Below are 26014 nucleotides of genomic sequence, written 5' to 3'. Positions count from 1 at the left end.
TGTACTGTGTGGTGTCAAATCCAATTATGCATCTCTGCCTCATGCCTATAAAGCTGGAATGTTTTTCTTGCGTCGCGAACCAATCAGCAGTCGGACGGTCCAGAGCGCCTCTGCAGCGATTGGTCAAACATGATCATAAGGGTGGAGTTAGATGCTTAGAAGGAGGGATTTGCGTTATTTAGGCCAGCCCCCGTCCCAAGTCAGCCATATCCCCTTTAATTGTTTTAGCGTGCTAGAGAGACAGAGTTTATTCTGGCAGGGAAGTGTGTGCAGCCTCACTCCTGTGAAGTACGAACTAGTGTGGATGGAGCACTACATCTCTCTCTGTCCCTCCCTCGCATGTCACCGTTCACCGGCTCCGACTTTATTTTGTCCTCTGCACCTGGAGTGACTGACTGAGGGGAAAAGGAAGCAGCAGGTTCTTCAGCCTTGGAGGAAGAGAGCGAGGCTTCTGAAACTAGTACTGACAGCCTGGACAAGATCTCCAGTAGACAGCCACCATGTGTGACTGTTTTCACCTGGCGTTTCCCAACTGGCAAGCATCAGCTGCGGGTGGGCATCACTCTTTATTTTGCTATTTCTCTCTCTCTTTAGCTTTCCTTCTCTCTCTGTGTCGGTCTTACTCTGCATGCTCTGTGCTATTTTTATCTCCACACTCAGCACCTCTGGTGGCAGGACAATATAATCATGCAGTTGTGCTGTGAATGTGTGTGTTAGTGGGACACTGGTGCTGAGCTTGTTGACAAGCATCACTGCATTTCTCTGCTGAGATGACGCTGCACTGTGGGTGATCTGGGTGTGTCTGCAGTAAAGGAGGCGTGGCTATCTGGCTGTAGGTGTGTCAACAGAGTTATGCAGTATTTTATCAACAGCATCTGCAGTGTGTTTGTTTACAGTGTTGAGAGTGCGGTTTTGGAGAGTTTAGGTGTTGGCGAAATTGGATAGTATTGTTTACAAGGATTTATGAAAGTTGATAGATTTTTTATAAATGTTTTCCTTAATATGTTTATTTTAATTAAGAGCTAATTTTTTTCAATTATTTCAATGTTTAATAAAAAACATATATATATATATATATAGTTTTTTTATAATATATAAAAACATTTAATAAACACATGCTGTATGTGTAATATATATCTCCACAACAAACTGATATATTAGTAAACCAACAAACAAATAATACAAAATTATTTAAAAATATTTGAAAATACACTTATATGTATTCATCTTATGTGCCTTCTAATGTTTTATAGCTGTCTTTGGTTGTTTCATTCAGTAATTTGTTGGTGCTCTTTTTGTCTTCATTATCAAAGGACTTTGAAATCCAAATAACAGCTCTAAGTCATTTGGTCACCTTGTCTCATTTAATTCAACTGGAAGCTTTATCTATAGTTTTATTTTTCTTTGACCTTCAGATGAACTTCAACCTCTTTAGTTATACAAACAAACACTTGGAGTGACCTAAATGAGTCAAGAGTTATATTCTAGACATCTTACAAGCTGCAATGAGCAACCAATACATCTCACAATACAACGGCATCATGACAGCTTAATTACTAGATATATAACGAAGAATGGCAGGACTGAATTAAACCAAATGTTGTTTTGTGCTCTGGTTTTATACAGACATGAACTTGCTATGCAGTGTTTCCATGATGCTAAATATTTGTGAGACTTCATCAACACAATCTCTGCTAACTAAGAAAATTATGTAATTATGATCACACTGAGACAGGGCTGGACTGGGACAAAAAATCGGCCCGGGCATTTTTGCCCAGACCGGCCCACTATATGATCATAAACACCACCCATCTTTGCACGCCCTTGCTCATATGCATACCAACTCCTATTCATTAAAACCACTAATGCCATGTAATGAGTGAGTATAGGAACGAGTGAGAGTTAACAGATGAAATAAGTCAAAATTTTATATTTATTAATACAGTTGAACTATACTCCACAGCGGTGAATCCTAAAACAAGCTATAAGCGGCTCTGGCATAGCAATACCAGTGCTTCTTACAGGATTTTTGTTAAAACTATGGTGGTGTGTCCTCGGTCCTCCTACGGGGGTTCGGGGGCATGCCCCCCCGTGAGAATTTTTTTTGCATTTTAATGTTAAATTCATTAATCTGGTACACTTTGAGAGTTCAAAATTAAAAGCTCCAACCCATATTCAGTGTGCAAATTAAACAAAGAAAAATTCAAACCTCTTTTAGTTACAGTGTCTATTTACATTACACCTATACATAATAATAGTTATAATATTAATCCAATGACAGTAATAGCCATATTTTGTAAAACAAAATGCACAAAAAAATAAAGGAAACTTTCTTAATTAGTTTCTATACTTGAAAGAGATAAGCACATGATCTTTTATTTTGACGCAAACTGCATCAAGCTTTTATTTTGGCGGAAAACATGGTTTACAAATGCCTCTTATTAAATTTCTAGTGAATTGCGGTAATCGTCAACTATGCAGATGTGGAAATAATCTACACTCATGACATGGCCTAAGTGTTTTGAAAGTAGTTATGCTTACCGCAGGCTCTACACTTTCTCATCTCTCTCCGTCCTCACTATCATCATCTGCCACAGGAGCTGATGAAGGTCAGAAAACATATATTTTGACACAGTTTACAGTGTCTGCTTTAAGGGCCTGGTTCTATTTTTTCACGCTATTTATCTGCACATTCCTTGCGTTTCTTCTCCATCTTTTTTTACAGATACACACTGACACTGCTGCCGCTCGCTCACTCGTTTAAAGTTGTGATTGGGCCAGCCCAGTGTCAATCAAGAAAAGAGCCAATGGGCCGCTGATCTACGTGTTTCATGGGCTGGTCTGTCAGAAAAAAAAAACTAACACTGACTTTGACCAATGCATTACACCGGCACAAACCCAGCGCCGCCAATTAAGCAAAACAAAACAAAACGAATGGGCCGCCGATGTACAAATTTTATGGGCCGTTAAAAAAAAAAAAAAAAGGTATGAGTATGAGATATCGGCCCAAAAAGCACGTCGGCCCACCGGGCAAATGCCCGGTATGCCCAATGGCCAGTCCAGCCATGCACTGAGATAAATACTTTACAAGACTATCGTGCCAGTAGAATATAAGCTCTGCTGTACATAAGCAAAGCACAGTAACCGTATATTTTGTCAAAATTTAGTTTTTAAGCCAAATCAAGTCTGTCCTATGACAAATGGGTTTGGCTGTGCTATGCTCACATTCTCAGAGTGTGATAATTCAATCAAAAACTTTTCTCTTTAGTTGGTGTCTTTGTGGTTTGGCTCTGTAGGGCAGTATAAACGCTGGTGTGCACGGCTCAAAGTCATTGTGAAGGATGTAGACTTATGAGACTTGGATAATGGCCAAAGTACACCAACTGAGCATGATGAGCAAGACGTGGATGAGAATGAATACTCTGAATTATTAGTGCATAGGCCAGCTGATACATGCACAATGGAAAAAGAAGAGAAATAAAAACCTGTAAAAATTGTGCATTACCTTATACAGAAAAAAATTATGACTCTATATTGAAGAATACATTACAATACAGGTAAGTTTACGGTAAAAAAAGTTAATAAATCACAGAGAAGCTCTAGAATATTAGTGCATCAGCAGGCCATAAAATACTTATTGATTTTACCCACTTAGTCCACTCTTAAAAATAGTTATAGCTATTAGCAACTCACTAATGCCCTGCTAATGAATAAATTATGAATTTTAGAGTTGAATTTGCATCTTTCATGGTTTGGTTTCACGGAATTGACTGAAGTTGAACATTACTGAAAAAAATTAAGAACAGCTTTTGTGTATTGTGTACATCATATTTTATTTTTTTTAACTGTGAGAATATTAAAAAGTTATTTAATGGCATTGTAAACAAACAAATAAACAGTAACACTTTAAAGCCTTTATGTATAACACATTCTAAAAAATATTCATAATGTACATTATAATGCATTGTATCTTTTTATAAATAATTGTAAACAATGTTAAATGCATTATAATATTTGAAGTTTAGTTTTTCATGTTTTATTATTCATCATTATATGCATTATTCTACAGGTGTAACAGTGAATAGATTAGTATTATAATGTATTATAACTATGGTTATAATTATTCTTAAGATCATACAATGCATTTTATGGTGCATTACAATGCATAATAAATGCATTAAAACTGCTCTAATAATGCATTACACATTAAGGCTTTAATTAAACTGTTATCAAATAAATAAATAAAATAAATAGCTAAAAAAAACTTGTTATTTATGAAACATACAGTTTAGGAATGACATGAGTTTAGAAAATGGTATTATAATTTTTTTTTTTGTCTTTTTTTTTTTACCATTTTAAAGCCATCATCTCTTTGGCACACACAGAAAACACATCGATTATTGCTGCTGATTGATTGGAAACATGAGGGAACTTGGTCCCATGTTCTTAATATGGAAGAAAATCCAATTCTGTTTTCAGTTTATTTTCCCTCTCCGGCTCTGAAATTCAATTATATTTTGAATACAAACAAGTCTTTCCCGCTTGACTCTGAAAGAGGCTTGTGTATGATGTTATGAGTGCAGGCCAGAATTGATGTTCCTGCTCCCTGTATCTTGCTGAGCAGCTAATTAACCGTATTAGTGTGCTGAAGGAGCAGAGCTCTGGGCCTCGTATGGCCGCAGGAGCAGAAAACAACCTTTAATGCCTGTAATCTTGGTCACGGGAGATGTGCTTACATACAGGAGATCAGCAGTTGGGAAATTCCAGGATTTTTACAACTTATGTTGTAACATAATGAAATATGATATAACATACTACAGCATTTGCAATACTTATTTTAGTTAGAGAGCTGTGTTAAAAGTTGGACTTAATTAATTTAGCATTTTTAAAAAGATGAATCATTCATAGAATAAATGTATAATACTAAATATGTAATAATGATACTGAATACTTTACCCAAAAATGAAAATCCTTTATTAACTAACTGTTCTTAGTTTTCCTGTAAAACATAAAATAAGAATTTTTGAAGAAACTTCATGCAGATCTTTTCTACACTTCAACATAATGGAAAACTTATGTACTTATGTGTTCCTGTAGCTCAAGTGGTAGAGCGCTGCGTTAACAAGCAATGTTGGGGGTTCGATCCCCTGGGAACACATGATAGGTAAAAATGTATATCCTGAATGCACTGTAAGTCGCTTTGGATAAATGCGTCTGCTAAATGCATAAATTTAATTTAATTTTAATTTAATTAAAATTTTTACTATAAAATGTGATTTCAGCAATTTTGATGACATATTTTAGTGGAATATTTGCATACACAAGCATAAAACCTACACAAACAGCATCAATAAAATATAGTTCAGTTTACCGAAAAGATGTTATGTACTCGTGAGTGTCCACACCTCTGAACAATATTCTAAAGGCTCATTGTTCAAATTCAATTTTGTGTTGTCCTTCATAACATAGCATCATAAAATTATAAAGAGAATCTGTGTTTGCATGTACTTTCTGTACTTTATAAGTAGAGGATTTTCTATGTTAGTAACACAAATTAAATACTTTTTTACAGTATAGTCACATACTTTAAATGCTTTATGACTTTTAGACCAGTACACTGTGAGCAAATATTTGATGTAGGCATTACTACGTTATCAATTTACTAATACTGAATTTCTCATACTCATGTCCATCTCGGTTAAGGATCATTGATTGTGACTAAAAATTAAATAGGCTTATTATTTTTTTAAATTATAATATATATAGCTAAATTATAATTATGTGGGTGTAAAAGGAATTTTGGGACTGGTATTTAAACACACAGTCAACCACATACTAAACAAACATCATGTGATTGACAGCTTTGTATTGAATCAACTGATCTAGGGTGCGTTCTCCGAAACTACCTTAACGCTACGTCGTTCTTAAGTTGTACCTTAAGAAGTACCTTATCGTTAATACGTGGTTTCCGAAACCTTCTTAGTTAAGTATACCTTCTGTAAGTCATGCGTTCGTAAGGTTGGTCTGGAGCGCTCTTAGCTATACCTTATCGCTGCTTACGGTTCATACCGCTAGTGGCCACCACTACGCAAAAAGTTTTTTTACATCGCAGTTTAATTACACATAGAAAATTTTATATGAACTTTTAATATAAAATCTGATTTAGAATTAAAATTACATTTTTACTTTACTTTAAAATTATACACATAAAATACTTAAGTTGTTATAGCCTACACCCAGTGTATGGAAGTGTTTTCATTAATAAAGTTTCCATACACTAATGGTTGTTAGCTTTTTTAATTACTATCCTAAGGCACATCAGCTGGCGAACCATTTGACAGAAAAGGCTTAGGAGTCTATATAAAGAAAGATGAGTTTACACAAACTTTATAGCTATGGCAGCGAGACAGCGAGTACTTGTTTTAAATCAAAGACGGCGGCGTCCGCGGAGCCAGTTAGTGTATGTCAACTACTTTATAAGAGAACATTTTAGTCCACTGACTACCATGTCAGAAGAGACCATTGTAAAAAAAATTTGCCTGCCACGGGAGCAAATTCTGCAGCTCTTGCATCTTGTTGGCCCAGATTTGTCAAGACAAACTCGACGGAGCTACCCCCTCAGCCCCGAAATTCAGCTGCTGGCGGCTCTTCGTTTTTATGCTGTGGGGAGTTTTCTGGAGGTTGTTGGGGATGGATATGGGCTGAGTAAGACCTCAGTGTGGCTGGGCGATCTCTTTTTGCGGACTTTTTCCCCCGACATAGTGAATGTCGGTATGTCTCTCATGTTTGCGCTTTTATTGAGGAAATCATCCAATTACACAAATGAGCGATTTACGCCAATAATGTGATACGGCTGGTGGATAATCAGCATACGTTGTGGAGAACATTAACACACTTATGGCCGTGAGGGTTTGGGATTGTACACTTGCTAAATTATAAACACATACTCATATTTATTTCTGCATGTACGTATTTCAATAAGCCCCGATAAATGCAGTTTGTACTATTTCTAAAACGCTTCTTTATAAAGAACATTGTTTTCTCAATACTTTACCTATACCGCTGTGAAGGAAAGAGCGCACAATCGATCATCGAGGCGTCGATATCAACCTATTCAGCGCCTCCACCATGGACAGCAACTGCTAAGGTCGAACTTAAGAAGGTTTACCTTAAGCTACATCCTAAGGTATAGTTCGGAGAACACACGTAGCAAAGGTATACCTGTAGTTAAGGTGTACCTTTTGAGTATTCGTAGCGCGCTAAGAGACAACGTTATCGGAGAACGCACCCCTATTCTTTAAAGCCGTCTTATTTATTTACTTTGGAGAAAACCACAATGAATAAACTGCATGAGATCTTGTCTTCATTCTGCATTTTTTCCCCACTGTACACTAATGTCATAACTATTTCCTTCAACTCAAAACTAAACTAAACAAATGCAGACAACATTCACTGGAGAACAGAGGGACATAAAAAACCTTACAACAAAATCTTTGCCCTGATTCCTTTGCTTCAAAATATCAAGACATCTCATTTATATTCATTTGTGAATGTGTGCAAGCAGTGTTACACATTCAGATGTTTGTTCTTCAGCACAATAACATTAGCAGGTGTTTGAACCACAGCCCTGAAACAGCGTTGTCCCATACAAATAAAAAGGGCTGGGCCCTTCATCTTTTCCACTAAAACTAACAATACCCACAAACTGTTCTGTCAATGAACGCTGTGCACTAGGTGAATTGCTATCTGGAAAACAGTAACGCAAAACATGTATTTCTGCAAGTAACCGCAGATCAGGTAAGTGCAAACCTGTAATTGTTAACCTTTAATGTTTACCTGGAGAGGAATTTTGCATCATTGTAATTACAATGCAGCAGCATGATGTTTTTGGATACAAAATTGCACAACACTGTTTTATAGTTTTAAATTCAATTTTGTCATAATTCTGTGATCTAGGCTATTTTCATATTTGCACATGGATTCTTTTTAGTGTTTGTACTTCCAGATATTTCAGAAACATACTGAAATAAATAAGCATGTTTTAAAAACAATAAGTATATAAGCAATGGCAATAAGCATTATATAGGCATGCTATTTTTCTGAATCTTCAGTCATAAGCTACTGTAAAACGGATTTCACAACACCTAATAGCAGAGCTCACATATTTAATTTGTAATCCTAACAGAAACACACAAGGTATAGGAACCCAGGAATGATTGGTTTAGAGTTGATTTTATTTTAAACAACTTATTAATGATGAAAAATGGCCTTTCAAGAACATTTTAAAGCATTTTATTCAGTAATTATTGCATATACCACATAACAAACATCCTAATTATACCTGACAGGGATGTGGACCCTGAAAGCATTAAAAAAAGAGAATAATAATAAAAAATTTTTTTGAAGAAAGTAAGGCCTGTTGTTTGGGCCTGTTATATTCACTGTGAAAAAAACACACAAACATCTTAAGGCTGTTTAGCTACAATAGCAGCCAGAAAAGACACTTAGCTGAAACTTGTTGATCTGCACCACAACATATCAAACCTTAAAACCACAGATATTAAATTTTTCTGCTTGTTCTTTATATACTGTATGTTAAAACCAAAACCCTGAGTTAGAAACTGACTGTTACAATCACCCCTGATCTCTCCTATGAACACCAGGTTACTTAAAACATTTGTTTTGCCAATATCACTGAGTGAAGAAACACAGTATATGACCTGTTTAATTAACAGTTTCTATTGCGTTATTATTAAACATAGAATGGCTTCATAACCCAAGGTTCTGGTTACTTTGAACCCAGCAAAAGAGGTGCCAAACCACTTTCAGTCATTGCTTTACCTGTGTTTGAAATCAGGGTTTAAAGAGCCTAATTGTGGTCGACAAAAATTAAGTTTTGTCGACCACAATTAGGCTCGTTAAACCCTGAAAAATTAATATGCCATTCATCTATCATTCTGTCATTATGCTGGCATCTGCATAATGACAGAATGATAGTTGAATGGCATATTAATTTTTACCAGAATACCATTGAGTCAGATTGTTCTCAAAGTCTTTGACACCAACAAAACACATTTGGGAGGAGTTTTCTCCTCCCTGTAACAAGTCTGTTTACTTGACTTCTTATTTTCACTCTGGATAATTAACATATAGCTCTGCTTTTGCCCAGCTGTCTATACATTGGTGCATTCACATGTTTAGTGTCTGATCATTAGAAATTGTAAAAAAAAAAAGAAAAAGAAAAAAGAAAACACCTTCATGCACCATGCATACTGTACATAGATCTCCAGTGTGCTTCAATGCCATTTAGACATGATGCCTGGATAAGTGCTTGAAGGAAAGTGCAGGTTAATGTCCTGGGTAGAGTAAGGCTTATGTAAAATGTTTATGTACCTAAATGATCCTTTAAGTGCATTCTGTTATGGGAAACTGGAAATGTATGCCTTTCTCAGAAGAAAGGAGGTCATGAAAGTATTGTTGCTGCTGGTATCACATAAGTATTTCTGTCTATTGCATAATATTATTAAAATTCTATCAAAAAAATGATGTAAGGAAATAATTTCTTTATGCCGTAAATTTATATATATTTGTAATATTTTTAGAATAATACCACATCTGCAGACATTTATAACAATATTATTTACACTGTCTTTTTTGGACCTATATTGTTTCCATGTTGGTCTTATTGCTGGCAGTGTAAACCGACCCCTTAAGATCAATAGAGTGCCTCAATTTACAGGAAGCAACAGAAGCAGGTAGACTGTCTGGATCTTGTGGGAATATCTATGAGGAAATATTGCAAAAAGAAACTTTGCCTTAGACTTTTTTGTCAATTAAAAAAATAAAGTTTTGGTCTGGCAAAATACAGCAGATCACTCACTGACTCTCCAATAAGTACAAGCTATAAAACAGAAAATAAAGAAAGTATAGATTGCATAAATGACTAACAGGCTCTACATTTAGGATGGATTTGAAAATTTTGGTCATACAGTACGTACAGAAAACAAAATGTACCAACATCAAATTCAAATATAGTGTGAGCTTTTCACTTAGCAGCCAGATGTAAAACCTATGCATTCACAAAGCTTGACCCTTAAGTGCTTATTCTGCTTTTTTTTTTATCACAACAGGAGAAGGGCGCAGGCTGAAGGGACCAGAACAAGACACAGATGATGATTTAGTGAGTATCACTCAAGTAAAGCACATTCAGCAAATATACAACATACACACTTGTCTCTCTGTTTTAAATTGGTTAATTGTTTAATTAATCTTTCACTTGTGTTTGATATAATAGGTATGTGAGGAGCCTGAAGATTTAGAGGGGGAAAGACCTCGTCCTCAGGGTTCCTCTCCTGTTGAGGAATTCCCAACCGCAGAGAAATACGCAAAACAAGTGACCGCTGCTTTAGATTCTTATATTATTTATGTGCAGTATAATAACCCTAATTCAGAATTGTATAATGCTGTATTTGATCATCAAACTATTATCTATTTAATATATCACATGCTGTTTTGTCAGGCTGAAGGTGACTTCTATGACTCACCCGCCAAGAGTTCCAAAAAAAGCAAAAGGACTGGTCTCGGCTCACTGTTTGACAAGCGTTCCTCTGCAAAGATGAATCCAACAGAGGTCAGACACACCTAAAGTTCTCTCTAGTGTAATACAAATGTTTAGGAACGTAAATATTGAGAAAACATGAATCAGTTTCTAAATTACTTGCATTCTGTTTCAGGATATGCAAAGTGATCAGTCAGAAATCATAGTGAAAACTCTGAAAGAAGTTTGTGCTGAGGGTTTGATTGTAAGTGGAGGAAGGGACGGCATCTTCATCAAGGAAGTAAAACCAGAGTCACCTGCCTCAAAACATTTAACTGTGAAAGAAGGTGAGAATTTTATTATAGCACATTCCAGAATATTTCTGAAACAAGAATACAGCTAAATTTCTTTTTCCTCCATTTTTTCACTTGCAACCTCATTTATGTTCTTTCATTTGGACTTTCAGGAGATCAAATACTTAGTGCTACAGTATATTTTGATAATGTGTCATGTGAAGAAGCCCTCCAGATTCTTGAGCATGCTCAACCATATAAAGTGGCATTCTGTCTAAAACGCAAACCAACTCCAAGAACCAAGGAAGATGCTGAGACAATGAGGCCAGATACAACCATTGTAATGAAAATACTGTTCATTATATTCTTAAATACAGCCAAGCTTTTTCAGAGGATTCATTGACATTATATCTGCTTCATCAATGTTTGTAGGGTGAGGAGGCTGAGCAAGAAGAAGAAGGAAGAGGACCAGAGATGAGAGGTCGAAAAAAGACAAAAAAGCAACATGATCGCATCTCTTGGCCCAAATTTCCTACCTTTAGCAAAGGTCGGAATTTTAAAAGATCTCACAGCACATCAGAAGCAGAGGAACAGAGAAAGTTAGAGATAAGTCCACCAACAAGTGACACAGAGTCTCCACTTAAGTCTCCACTAAAATCCCCAGATGGAAAAGACAAGAAAAAGACGCACAAAATGAAACTTAAGAAGCAGATGGTAGGCCGCAGGAGCAAATCTGTTGAAGAAACCCAAGAAAACGAAGAGGCGCTTGCAGCAGATGATATGGAGGGCTTGGATAATCAAATTATTATGAATATAGTGGAAGAGCAAGTGCCAGTGACTAATGTGATAGAGAGTCCTAAAATACTGAACGAAGCTGACTCGGCTAAAACAATAAATGAAAATACATTCACGACTTTACCAGCAACTGAATCACTGCATAAGGTTGAGCTCATCAGTGTGGACACCACATTAAAGACTACTGATATTACAGTCTCTCTGGGAGATGATGGAAAAGAAAGGGTTAGCATTCCAGGAAAGGATACATATGAAATAAAAACAGAGAGCCAATTAAAATCCTCCACAAGTGGAATGAAAACTTTGGATCCATCAACATTCAACAATATTTTGGACAGTCCAAATGTAATACCACAAACTGAACCAGCAGGACATCAAGTTGAATCTGATAGCAAACCAAGCGATAAAGAGATTTCACAAAAGACTCAAGAGTCAGGAAAAGCAGACGTGACCATACCTAAAGTTGATGTTTCTCTTGACATGCCAGAGGTAGGACTGATAAGCAAATCACCAAGAATTGGCAGTGACAAGGAAAAGAAAGAAAGAAACATTCTAGAAACAGAAAGTTATGGAATTCGAACTAGAGGACCACTGGCAGACATAGCCACATCAAAGAGCCATTTTTCAAATGCAGTAAACAGAATAGACTTTACATCAGACACGTTCACCTTTGAGATTAAAAAAAGTGAGGGTGTGTCCTCAAAAGACACAAAGAAACCAATCACACCAACACCTGTTATATCCCAGCCAAAATCACATGCTCTGGATGTGGACAGAAGCAGGAGTACTGGAGGTAGCACTGACATTGAATCAACTTTTAAATTGCCTAAAGTAGATGCCCCTGAATTCGACCATCAAGAATCAATAACTGCAAAACAGAGAAAACCAACCAAAGTACCTCTCCTGAAACGAGAGGAAATTGAGATTCCTGGCATGGAGGACAAAGGATCAAAAGCCAAGGTTAAATCTCCTAGAATTAAAGAACAAAAAGTTGAGAAGATAATAAATATTTCAAAAGCTGAAAAAAATAAATCTCGGGGGGAAGCAGAAGAGTTTAATGTTGAGGATGTAAAAGAAGCAGTATCAAAATTCCCTGCCTTCAAATTACCCGAGAGAGACATCACTGGAGTCCTTGTACAGAGAGAGATCACATTTATGGAAATGAAGACGGATAAGACTGGGATGACACCTAAAGGATCCCCTTGTAAAATTTCGAGCATGAGCACAGAAATAAACATTAAGTTCTCTGACACAATGGATAAAGAAAGGCAAAGACTTTCTCCTGCTGCTACAAAAGATCAAGCTTTTGTATTACCAAATATTGAACAATTGCATCTTGATGAAATAGTTATACCTGAGAGCAAAACAGACCAATCAAAAATTAAACTTGAGGACCACCAACCCAAACCTGGCAAAAAGTCAGCAAGGGATGATAAGATAAGTACACCTCCAGATGTAAAATTCAAACTTCCAAAGCGTGAAGACATTGAAATACCAGGAATGGAAGCCATTGAACAATCAGTTCTACCACAAAAAATCATAATAACTAAAGATACAGACACTCAAGATAAGGCTGTGAAAGACTATACTGATACTGATATCAAAGCTTACAAAAATGTGCATGAAAAGAAATCAAGGAAATCAAAGGTATCAATGCCAAGTTTTGGAATAATGGCACCTGACATTCGCTTCCCAGGTATTGCGATTGAATTACCAATAAAGGCAACATCATCTAAAAGTGATGGAAAAATAACTCTTGAAGAAGACATCAAAAAATCTTCTGAAGAAGCAACATTTGATGAAACTAAAAAAGCACATGATATAGAGGGTGATCAAATGCTCCATCATGACGTTTGCACTGCATTTGTTAAGGAAACCTCAGAACAAAATTTTGAAGTGGAACTGAAGGCTGAAATCAAAAGCAAAGACACAGATTCCCCCCCACAAAAAAAGAAACTGCCTAAATTAAAAATGCCTAAAATTGGAATGAAATCTGTGAAAGGAACAGCTGAAGTCACTACAAAAGATGATGTTACAGTGCAAGAAAGTGACATAACAGAAGTTGTATTAGATTCAGAGAAGAAAACATCTGAGACTGATCCAGAAACAGACAAAAATTGGAGTAAATTAAAAATGCCAAGCATAGGTGTTTCTGTTCCAAAAATAAAAATCCCTAAGGCAGATGGAAAACCAAAGCAGGAGGAAACTGTGCTCCCAAAGCCTCAGGCTGTTGAAGCTGTTGAGGATGATCAAGAGGAAAGTGGATTTAGACTGATAAAGTTTGGTATTTCAATGACAAAAGAGAAGACAGAAGAAGGTAGTCTGTTACCAGATGATTTTGAAAAAACCAGCAAGGTTAGCAGAAAAAGTGAAGTGGAGCTACCTGAACTCCCACAAGCTGAAATAAAAGAAGCAGAGTCTAAAATGAAGAAACGGAAAATATCATTTCCCAAATTTGGATTCTCTAAATCAGGTACTAAAGTAGCTGATGCTGACATAACTCTACCAGCCACACAGGGCTCTTTACATGATACTGGTGGGACAGAAACAGATGTTGAAAGTAAGACCACAGATATAGAGGCTGAGTTCAAGGATTCAACTGATTCTCCCACAAAATTTAAACTTCCCACAATTAAACTTCCCAAATTTGGAGTCTCATTTCCCAAGCCAACTGATGTTGGGGCCGATATTCAAATGCCTGATGTCAGAACAGAGGAGACTACCATGGATGTTAAATTGCCAGAATCTAAACTATCTGTAGAATCAGCAGCACTCTCTGACAAGAAAGGCCCGGAAATGACTCTCAGTGTATCCAAACCTGAAGTTGATTTGTCTCTGCCTGAGGCTAAGATAGAAATCAAAGGTTTTCAGAAAAAAGAAATAAAATCATCTGAAGAAATTCCATTTTCCAAACCAGATATTGATGCAAGTCTGACTGACCATGACGCTGGAGAAATTACAGCCAGTGCGTTTTCAAAACAAGACATCAAAGCTGCAGGTGTTGATGTCAGTCTTCCACAGGTTGATTTATCAATTCCGGAAGGTTCTGTGGAAACAAGAGAGCCTGGTGTGAATTTCACAATTTCAAAGGATGAGGCTGACCATAAAGATCAAACAAGTAGTGGTACACCAGTAAAGTTTAAACTTCCCTCTGTCAGCTTAGCAAAGTTTGGTGGAAAATCATCTAAGGTAGTAAAAGACATGCCAGTTGTAGATATAGATATTGAAGAACCTGATGTAAGCCTTCCAGAAAAACAAATAAGCCTGAAACTCAAAGATGATGCACCATCAGGTGATGTCAAGGATTTATTTGAGACTACAGAAGGTCAGTTTGTTAGTGTAGATGTTAAGGTTAAAGAACCAAAGGTCAAAGAACAAGAGGTTACTGTTACACTGCCTAAATTTGACATTAACCTTCCAAAGGTTGAAGCCCACAAGTCGGCTGATAGTATGAACAAAGAAGAATCAATTATAGACCCCAAAAAATCAAATGCAGAGTCTGTCCAGGCTGAGAAAGATCCAAGATCTCCAACCAAATTTAAACTTCCTACAATTAAATTCCCCAAATTTGGGGTCTCATTTCCAAAATCAGCAGATGCAATCTCTGACAGTCAAATGCCTGAAGTCACCAAAGATGAACCTACAATGGAAATTAATGTCCCAGAAACTGAATTATCTGCAGAACCGCCATCATTACCTGATATGAAAACCCCACATCTTATTCTCAGTGTTTACAAACCTGAAGTTGATGTATCTACCCCAGAGGTAGACAAGGCCATTGATGCACACACTGAAAAAGTATTGTCTCCAGTTCATGCATTTTCTAAACCAGAGGTTAAGATAAGCCTTGTAGGCCATGGTCTTGATCAAGAGACAGCTATAGAAGATTTGAAAGTGCAAGCCAAGACAGCTGAGGTGGAAGTCAAACTTCCTTCAGGTTCACTAGATGAAGTCATCCTGGGGACTAAAGAAATTGAGAATGAATTCAAACTTAAGAAACGTAAAATGTATTTTCCAAAATTTGGCTATTCCAAATCTGACACTAAGATCCCTGATGCTGACACCAGTCTTCAAAAAGAAGGACTATCTGTGCTTGACACTGAGATCAAAGAGACTGAAGTGACACTTCCTGCTCCAGAGGTTGAAGTCCAGTTAAAAAACAAAAGTACTTCTGGTTCTCCATCTAAATTCAAGCTTCCAGCTATTTCTCTCCCTAAATTTGATACTTCCATTTCAAAGACTGGGGAAGAATCAACTACAAAAGCTGAGGATGATGCACAGTCTGAAATAAAGGCAGCATCAGTAGTTGCATCACAGGATAAAGATTCAGGAATGCAAGATAAAGAACCATCTAAATCAGCTTTCGAAACCTTACCAGTGGATGCTGAAATAAAACCCAAAGACACTGATCCTGGTAGTCAAGGAGGTAGATTTATGATGCCTAAATTTGAATTTTCATTTCCAAAGCTAAAGGGACCAGAATTTAAAAAGGGTGCATCACTAAAACATGACAAGGAGAGCGCTGAGGGAACAGCAAACAAACCAGGGGCATCGGTGGAAATGGAGGTAACGATGAAAATGTCAAGCTCAGAACATGAATTTTCCGAACAAGACATTAAAGCTCCAGAGATTAAGGTTGAGAAGGGAGATTCATCTATGGAAGTTGGTGAAATGGATGTGAATCTTAAGTCTGACTTGAAAATTCAAACAGAGATGTTAAAAGATGATTCAACCACAAGAGGGTCACAGTTCAAGTTCAAACTTCCTACTTTCAAACTACCCAAATTTGGAAGTTCATCTTCCAAAGTAAAAGCTGAAATAATGGATTTAAGGGGTGAGGGAATTACTTTGGAGACTGAAGATGAATCCACATCAGTAGAACCATCAGACATAAAAAATGACTATAGTGTCCCTGGTCAAGAGTTGAAGAAACCCTCAATCAGTGTTGATCAGCCAAAGGTAGATAGTGGAGATCAATACACCCTGTCACTTACAGAGACCAAAACATCAAAGGCAGAAGGCTATATTTCCTTACCAGAGACAAAACTTGGGGAACCAGCAGCTAAAACAGAAGTATCACAAGCCGAACTAGAAAACAAATTTGATCAAGAGGTTGATTTAAAAGACCCAAGTCTGAAAATAAGTAGACCAGGCTTTTCAATTCCAAAATTTGGATTTTCTAAACCAGATATTAAGGCCCCAGGGATTGATGTCAGACTTGCACAAGTTGATACCTGTAAATCAGAAGGTGATGTGAATATAAAAGAACAAATCATGAATATCTCAGTATCAAATGTTGAGGATGATCAAAAAGAAACAACAACACTTGGTGCCACAACAACATTTCAACTCCCCTCAATCAATATCCCAATGATTGGAGGACAAGCTTCAATGGAAGAGAAATATATGCCGGTTGTAGATATAGCTGCTAAAGGAACTGAAGTGAGTGGTCCAGATACACAAATTAAAATATCAGGTGAAGCCCCATCAGTAGATATAAAGGGACGTCATCTAGCCACAGAGGGTCAAACTGTAAGTGTGGACTTGAATGTTGAGGATACTGAACTTGGAAGACAGGGGGGAAAGTTTAAGATGCCAAAGTTCGGTATTGGCCTTCCTAGAGTAAAAGGGATTGATTTAAGTACATCAAATTTAGATTATACAACTGAAGTACAACAAATTGATGTAAAAAAACCTGAGATAACAACTGACGGGATGGTTCACCTAACAGAACAAGATTCTAAAGGTCTAGATATGCAGATGAAGACTACAACTGAATCTGAAGTTTCAAAACCAAATTTAAAAGCCCCTGAAGTTGATGTAAGTTTTCAAGAAACTGATATCTCCATACCCGAAAGCACTATGGACCTAGAAGAAGCAAATGTGGATATTAAAGTGTCAAAGATGGAGTCTGACCAAAAAGGTTCAACAATTTTTGGATCCCCAACAAAGTTTAAACTTCCGTCTTTAAGCTTCCCGAAATTTGGTGTTAAATCATCAAAAGTAGCATTGGATATTAATGTGACAGATCCAGAATTAGAAGGAACAAACATAAAAACTGACATTTCTAAACCTGATATGAAATTAGAAATACAGCCTCCCAAAACTGAAACTGAAGTTGAAGGGAGTGCAGACATGCCTGAGGTTGACTCCAAAGGACTCCAACTAAAAGTGAAAAGACGAAGCTTTTCATTTCCCAAGTTTGGGTTTTCTAAACCAGACATTTCAACTCCAGAGGGTAATGTCAGTGCACCAAAGGCTGAATTGTCCATACAAGAGGTCAATGTACCTGTAAAAGTACAAACAGCAGAAGTCACACTTTCTGGAGGAGAGGCTGAACAAAAAGATCTAACAATTGTTAGTTCCCCAACCAAATTTAAACTGCCAGAAATGAACTTGCCAAAATTTGGAGTCAAAACTTCAAAATGTACAGTAAGTTTACCATCAGCAGATAAGGACATTAAAGGAATCGGAATCACTGCTCATGAACCAGACATCAAGGTGTCAGGTCAAATACCAAAAATTGACTTAGATGTCAAAGAAGTAGAGACCGAAATACATGCCAAAATTAGAGAAACTGATGTTCATCTAGCAGAAGGAAAAATAATACTACCCCAACCTAATGTTGACATTCAAGACATATCTATTGAAGGCAAAGCAAATATGGGTGAAGTTGACCTGAAAGGGCTTGATGTGAAATTGAAGAAGCCAAGCTTTTCACTTCCAAAATTTGGTTTTTCAAAGCCAGATATTAAGGGGCAAGATGTGGATGTCAATCAGCCAAAGGTAGATATGTCTATGCAACAGGGCAACATACCTATTAAAGACCTAGATGCAGAAATTACCATTACAGATGAAGTGAAACAAGGAGATACAACCAAATTTAAGCTGCCCTCAATCAACCTACCAGAGTTTGGACTCAAACATCCAAAAGCTACAGCTGATATTCCAGCAGTTGAAGTAGATATCAAAGAACCTGAAATCAGTCTCCCAGAAAAAGTTGAGTTACAAACCACTGACACAGAAACAAACAGAGACATTAAAGGGCCATTGGTTGATGTGGACATTAAGGTTAAAGAAATTGATGATGATGGGATGGGAAGTAAGTTCAAGCTGCCAAAATTTGGAATTGGCATGCCAAAAGTAAAGGGGGTAGAGATGGAAGGAAAAGAAATACACTTAGAGACTGACCTTGTATGCAAAGAAAAGGTAAATGTACAACATCCCAGTGTTGAAATTCAAAATGTGTCCATTGAGGGGAAAAAAGATAAAGTTGAAGTTGACTCCAAGGGGCTGAAAGTGAAACTCCCTAAATCAAGATTTTCAAAACCAGATCTTAAAGCTCCTGAAATCGATGTGAGTCTACCCAAAGCTGACATGGGCACATCAGTGGTAAATGTTGATGTTTCAATGCAATCTGCAGACATTAAATTACCAGAAAAAGAACCTGATTTGAAGAAGGAAACTTTTGGCTCTCCAACAAGATTTAAATTTCCAACAATCAATTTCCCAAAATTTGGAACCAAAGCATCAAAGGACAGAGTTGATATACCTACAGCACACGTGGACATCAATGTTCCTGAAGTAAGCCTTCCTGATCAGAAGTTTGACATTTCAGGAGAAGTGTTAAGTGTTGAAATGAAAGGACCAACAGTTGAAACTCCATCCATTGAGATAAACATTAAGGGAGATAATAAAGATCAACAAGAGGGCAAACTTAAGCTTCCAAAATTTGGAATTGCTCTTCCAACAACTAAAGGTCCCGATGGTGACCAAGGGTTTAAGAAAGCTCAGACCGGAACAGAAGTGAAAATGTCAGGGGATATACTATCTATAGATAAGAAAGAGCTAAAGTTACCCAAAGGATCAGTGGAAGTGGATGTGGAGACTAAAGGTGCTGAACTTGAAGTAGAAGAAAGTAAAATTAAACTACCACAGTTTGGAATTTCTCTACCAGCATTGAAATGTCCAGAAATTGACATAAGTGTTTCAAAAGCAGAGGTTTCTCAAATTGATGTTAAAGAATCTGTTACAGTAAAATATGTTGTGGTTGAGGAATCTGCAGATTTAACAGATATAAGTTCTAAGGGACTTGGTGTAAAAATGAAAAAAACAAGCTTTGGATTTCCAAAAATTGGATTTTCAAAATCAGATGGCAAGGCCCAAGATATTCAAGCAAGTGAAATGGCAGCAGATACATCCTTGCCAGAGGGCACTAGAGAAATAGGAGAAAGTGAGACAGAGGGCAAAACTGAAATAACAAGTCCACAATTTGGCTCCCCAACAAAATACAAACTCCCAACAATAAAGTTACCCAAATTTGGAGTTTCCACTCCAAAGGTCCCTAGTTATGCAGCAAAGGGTGATTCTGAAACCAAGGAAATTAAAGTTAGTTCTGTAGATTATGAGATAGAGACATCAAAGGTTGATGTATCAGGTGACATCAAAGGCAAAACTGCAGAGATTGAAACCCCATCTATTGATATTAATATAAAAGAAAAAGAACTTAATCAAGAGGGACAGGAAATTCAATTTAAACTTCCCAAATTTGGGATTTCGTTACCCAAAGTAAAAGGTCCTGAGGTGACTTTGACTGCAAAAGATGTAAAGACAGAAACACCTGAAATTGGGATCCCTGAACCAGAAATAAAGGTCGCAGTAGAAGATGCAAGTCTCCCAAAAGCAGACATGGCTTTAGAGGGAAGTTCCAGCCTTGGAAAAAAAGAGGTAGAGACAGAGTTGAAAGATGATGCAGTTGTTTCAGGTTCTCCGAGTAAATTCAAATTGCCTACTTTTAAAATGCCAAAATTTGGAACTTCGGCTCAAAAAACATCTGATGCAAAAGTGAAAGTTGCAGAAGTAGATGTACCAGGCACTGACCTTAATACTGAAGAAAAGCCTGTACAAGTGTCTAAAGAAACAAAAAGAGAGGGTGAAATTAAAGAAACCACTGAACCGCCTACAGAGGCTCCTACTAAAAAACTGGATGGGGACAAAAGTTCCCCAAGTAAATTCAAGCTTCCTACTATAAAAATGCCAAAGATCAGCATTTCAAGAACAAAATCTCAGGAAGGAGAAGATGACACTACCACCAAAGTTAGTGCTCCAGATGCTAAAATAGAACCCAAAGATGATACTCAAGGGGCTGAAAAATCACCCAAATTTACAATGCCTACACTTGGGGATGTTCTCAGGGGCTTTGAAGTTGAATTTAATGTTCCAACAATAGAGGAAACGGAAGCACAAAAAGACAAACCATCTGTTAAGCAAGATCAGGAGGCTGGGGCAAAAGTTGAGGAAGCAGCAAAACATAAGGACAAAGGAACTCCGGAGAAATCAAAGTTTAAATTTAAATTTCCAAAATTAGGATTCAGCCAGTCTTCAGATGAAAGTGATAAGCTGGTTGACGCTAAGATTGAAGAAAGTGAAAATCATCTGGAGGCTTCAGCAGATCAGAAAGCAACTGTTAGTAAAGAACAAGCAAAAACTGAGAAAGGGAGCTGGTTCAAGTTCTCATTTTCTTCTCCAACCAAAACATCAAAAACAGTTGAGAAAGAAATAATCCAACCGCCTGAAGAGGCTGAGAAGCTTGATGATGTTGTGAAAGAATCAAGCAAAGAACACGAGGAACCTGAGAAGAACTCGCCCAGTGAGGCTGTGGAGGAAAACCTCAGCCCGACACTGTCACTGAAGTCATCTGAAGCTTTTGCAGATATCAGTTCTGCAGTAACCACTGAGCAGATTGGTCTGTCACAGTCCTCACCTACAAAAGTTAAAGTGAAATATGCTGAACCCACCGCCACCATTGGGCTCAATGATTTACAAAGTGATGTTGTGACTTCCACAGCCAGATGTGAACTGATATCAATGGAGCCTCACCAGCCAGAGAAAGTCAAAATCCCTTTCTCATCGGATATGTCCTCAGCCTCAGTGGACACTCTGAAACAGATGTCAGGGGAAATTCACATCATCACATCAAACATACAAGCTATACCAGAAACACAGCAAGCCTCAATCTTTACTAATTTAGACGTGCATGGAATTCACACCTCGCCTTTACAAGTAACACTAGGCTCAGACTCAGTGTTGACAGTGGAGGAAACCAGAGTGCAAAGTGGGACACGCACATTGGTGGAAAGGCATGTGGTGAAAGAAACTTTACATGATGACAAAGAGAAAATACTTGTGACACAGAGAACACGTGTATTTGAAGGAGATTCTGCAGAACCCATTTCTGATGAGACGGCTTCATCAATTCGTAGACTAAAAGATACGGTACACATTGAGAAAATGAGGTTTTTTGACAGTGAAGAAGTCACAGTAGTGAGCTCTGAAACATCTCTAAGACATATGGATTCCTCTACTGACGAGAATGGGAAATGAACATGAGATCTTGGTGGTTAGATTTTATGCTTTTGAATGTATGTAACAGTGTTCTCTTAAATAATCATATAAGCCAGCTGCATTTTAATGCTGTTAAGCAAAAGAGCGCTGATACGTATCACAAAGTATTGTTTAGCTAACAGAGATTTTAAGCTTAAAAGACTTTTAAAATATCTATACCCACTGGAAAAAAAATATGTATGTAAACGGAATAATAGTTGTGTGGGTTGTCAGTGTGCTTTATTGTAAAAATTATATCTTGGGAATATTGTTTATAGTACAAACTTGGTAATCAAGCAAACACCATTAAACAGATATATTCACAAATAAAATTAATTATAAAAATGATGTGGCTATTAAAGACTGTTGACTGTATCACATATTGAGGCAAATGTTTCTTTAAGGTTATTTATTTTGTGAAAAATATATAATCGCCTATAAAATCTGTTCCTGCAGCCTTGAGAAAAAACAGAGAAATTATAATGTAAATATGTTTTAATCACCCAAAAGCATTTGCACCTATGGTATGATGGAATCAATGGATTGCAAGACACACAATGCATATTTTAAAATACAAATAATTTTCTTCTTCTTCTTTTCTTTTAACATACATAGTCAAAGTAATCAAATTAATGTTAAGAGAAACACTTTAACTGGTTGCTGCACAATAAATAAAAAGTGGAATAATGCTCCATGTCTCTGATTTATTGTGTGAATGTGAACAGAAATAATAAAGCATTTGAGCAGACTGAGAGACAGACCCCACGGTCTTTACAAATTCTTGTAGGAAATGCGATTTCCTTGCATTACTAAGTGTAGAGCAAAGAAATAGTTACACGTTACAAGAGGGTACACTTTTTCTTTTGGTGAATGTGGCATGTGCTCTGTAACTTTATTTCTGTTTATGGTAAGCCTGTGCCTGTTAGGGAACCCATTGCATGCACTTATTTAGAAATACATAATTTTCATCACAAGCTCATTTATTGAGTCTGTGAATATTTCTATAGTAGTTGTTTTTATAAGTGCTGGGGAAGGGGGATTATGCACAGTTAGACTCCTAGTACTTTAGGGTAAAAAAAAAGGAAACACTGTGTCCATTGCCACTGAGTGATATACAGTGTGTTCTCCTGGAGAGGCAATGCCCTTTAATCTGTGTGCATTCTTGTGGTTGCTCAGATATTGGATTTACACAAGGATGTAGTCTGTGCTACAGTAGTTATGTAATAGTCAGACTCTTAGTAATAATTAAAAGTTCTGTTTATTACACTCATTTGTAAGGGATTCACATTTCTGAGTCAAGGGACAAAAGCACAAAATCACATTTATTATGTCTTACAAACCAACATTATTATACTCATTTTATTATCTTCTTTTTTGGCATTTATTATGGAAACGACCAAATGTGACTGATAATACACTGTTAAAAACAAGTTTAATAATTGTGTATTTTTGTAATAATAGTGGATATTTTCATAATACACAGATTTTTAGACAGCACTAAATAGAGCATAAAAAAATGAATCTTGAAATTTTTTTTTGTAATATGGAAGAAGTAAATTAATTTTTAATTAATAGGACATTTGATGATATATTTTTGACAAATAGTAATAGCATGTGGTGGGGATTATAAAGACTAAATTATTATTTCCTTTACCTTTACTATTAACTTTCTAATCTTTTTGTATTCTATTTTCATTTATTATGCAATTGTGTATATATATATATATATATATATATATATATATATATATATATATATATATATATATATATATATATATATATATATATATATATAAGACCTCTAACACTAGCTTGATCTATTCTTTTTCTATTCTATCTGTTTTCTTTTTATTTATTATATTATTTTAAAGCACTTGCTACATGTACTGTGTTAACCTAACTGAGACAAGTTATAGCACTTATATATCATTGCTCTTTTGTTGTTTTTGATTGCTTCCACTGCCCTTATTTGTAATTCACTTTGGATAAATGTAAATGACTAAACAGACATACTACTAAAAAAATGCACTGCAGAAAGTTCAGCCAATCAAAAATGTTGTTGATAACAATTTGAGTACAATAATCTGTGATAGCTGAGTAAAACAAATTGTGCAAAATATGGAAAGCAGAATAATTGAAATAACATATGAGTTTATATGTGTACTGTGCAAAACAATGTCGTCCAGTCAAAGCAGCAATATACTGTAACATACAATAATATAGTAAATTATATAGCTGGTTTGATTCTTAGATTCCATTTTTCAATTGGCTTGAAAGAAAACTAATGTAAAATTCAGCCTTACATCACTTGCTCTCCTCTGGATCCTCTACAGTTTAAATGGGTGCCTGAGTGATTCAGATGAGACAACATTGGGGAAAGCAATACAGTATTATGGATAGAGGAAACAATGCTTTTAAGTAAAAAACATCTTGAAGATAAATTAGTTTATTGGAAACACACAGATTTTCACTTAACAAGACATTAATTGATGGACTGGAGTCATGAAAACTGATCTATATATATATATATATATATATATATATATATATATATATATATATATATATCAGGTTTCTATATTTATATACATTTATTTAACTTTAATAGCCTGGAAAAGGACCTGCACATTGCCATTAAAGTAAAATGACTCAACCAAAGCATAGGAGCTTGATAAAAATCGTACTCGGTTACTAACGTAACCTCGGTTCTCTCTAGAATAGGGAACGAGTACTGCGTCTTAGCTAAGACGCTACGGGAAAAGTCTCTTTTCACGAAATACTGAAGCAAAAAATTATCCTTAATTTTGAATTTTTGTAAAGCGCATTTGCAGCAGTACACAGCCATAGGCGAGATGGCTCGCTCGCTCATTGGCTGCTCTGCAGCAAGTGCACAGCCTATCGAGCGCAGGCTGATGCAATTTCAGACCAATAAGGACGCTTCGCGCCCATCACGCAACTTCCCGCCGAAACGGGTGTGGCCCAACCCTATAAAAGGAGCTCGAAAAGGCTGACTCACCTAATTTATTTCATCGCCGAAGCGAACCAGAGTGAATCGTACGCACGGCAGAGAATGCAGTACTCGTTCCCTCTTCTAGAGAGAACCGAGGTTACGTTGGTAACCGAGTACGTTCTCTTACGAGAGTTCTCCCATACTGCGTCTTAGCTAAGACGCTACGGGAACCCCATGTAAAACGCCGTGCGCGCAGGGATCACACACCAATAAACCCGAAGCAACACCCAGGATTTACAGTGCACAGTCACCCGAGGGACTCACAGAGAGCCCAGGACAGGAGAGGGGGGGAGCCCTCCGTCCCATATCTAGCAGCACCCGTAGATGCGGCAATACAACATCACACAGTCAAGGCAAGGCCTGACCAATGTGGCAATGCGGGTCTTACGCAATACTGCCCATATAACAGCCGGCAGCGCATAATGCTCACAAACTCAGAATTCCCATCAGGGCCCTGATTCGGCTATACCGACAGCAGCCTTGCTTGCAAGGCGGGAACCTCCAGGTTATAGAACCTGATAAATGTAGACGGCGAGGCCCAACCTGCCGCCATACATATATCCTGCAAGGAGATCCCAGTAGACCACGCCCACGACGAGGCGACGCCTCTCATGGAGTGTGCTCTGACGCCCAGTGGGCACTGAAGGCCCTTGGAAGCGTAAGCTAACGCTATGGCGTCAACTATCCATCTGGATAGAGTCTGTCTCGAAACAGCCATTCCCTTGGAACGTCCACTGAACGAGACAAACAGCTGCTCAGTCTGTGGAAAGACAGCAGAGCGAGACACATAAGCTCTTAAAACCCTAACAGGGCAAAGAAGAATCAAGTCTCCATCCTCTCCTGACACCGACAGGGCAGACAGGGCAATAACCTGAGCCCGAAACGGCGTGTTGAGGGACTTTGGCACATAACCGTGCCTAGGTTTGAGTATGACCCTTGAGTCATTAGGCCCAAACTCCAAGCACGACTGGCTCACCGAGAGCGCGTGCAGGT

General features: G+C 37.2%; 1 protein-coding gene across 1 annotated transcript; it reads left to right on the top strand.

The window, feature by feature from the left end:
• The first annotated feature begins 224 nt into the window (after positions 1–224).
• LOC132157606 (protein AHNAK2) lies at positions 225–22697 on the top strand. The gene is made up of 7 exons (XM_059566957.1): positions 225–552; positions 10131–10180; positions 10295–10393; positions 10520–10630; positions 10734–10884; positions 11004–11170; positions 11263–22697. Exons 1-7 carry the CDS (start codon positions 501–503, stop codon positions 22006–22008), a joined length of 11376 nt encoding a protein of 3791 aa, XP_059422940.1. The 5' UTR covers positions 225–500; the 3' UTR covers positions 22009–22697.
• The last annotated feature ends 3317 nt before the right edge of the window (positions 22698–26014 follow it).

This window comes from Carassius carassius, chromosome 14, assembly GCF_963082965.1.
Source record: "Carassius carassius chromosome 14, fCarCar2.1, whole genome shotgun sequence".
Classification (NCBI taxonomy): Eukaryota; Metazoa; Chordata; class Actinopteri; order Cypriniformes; family Cyprinidae; genus Carassius; species Carassius carassius.
The sequence above is the reverse complement of the archived record's forward strand: the minus strand, read 5'-3'. Positions and strand labels throughout refer to the sequence as shown.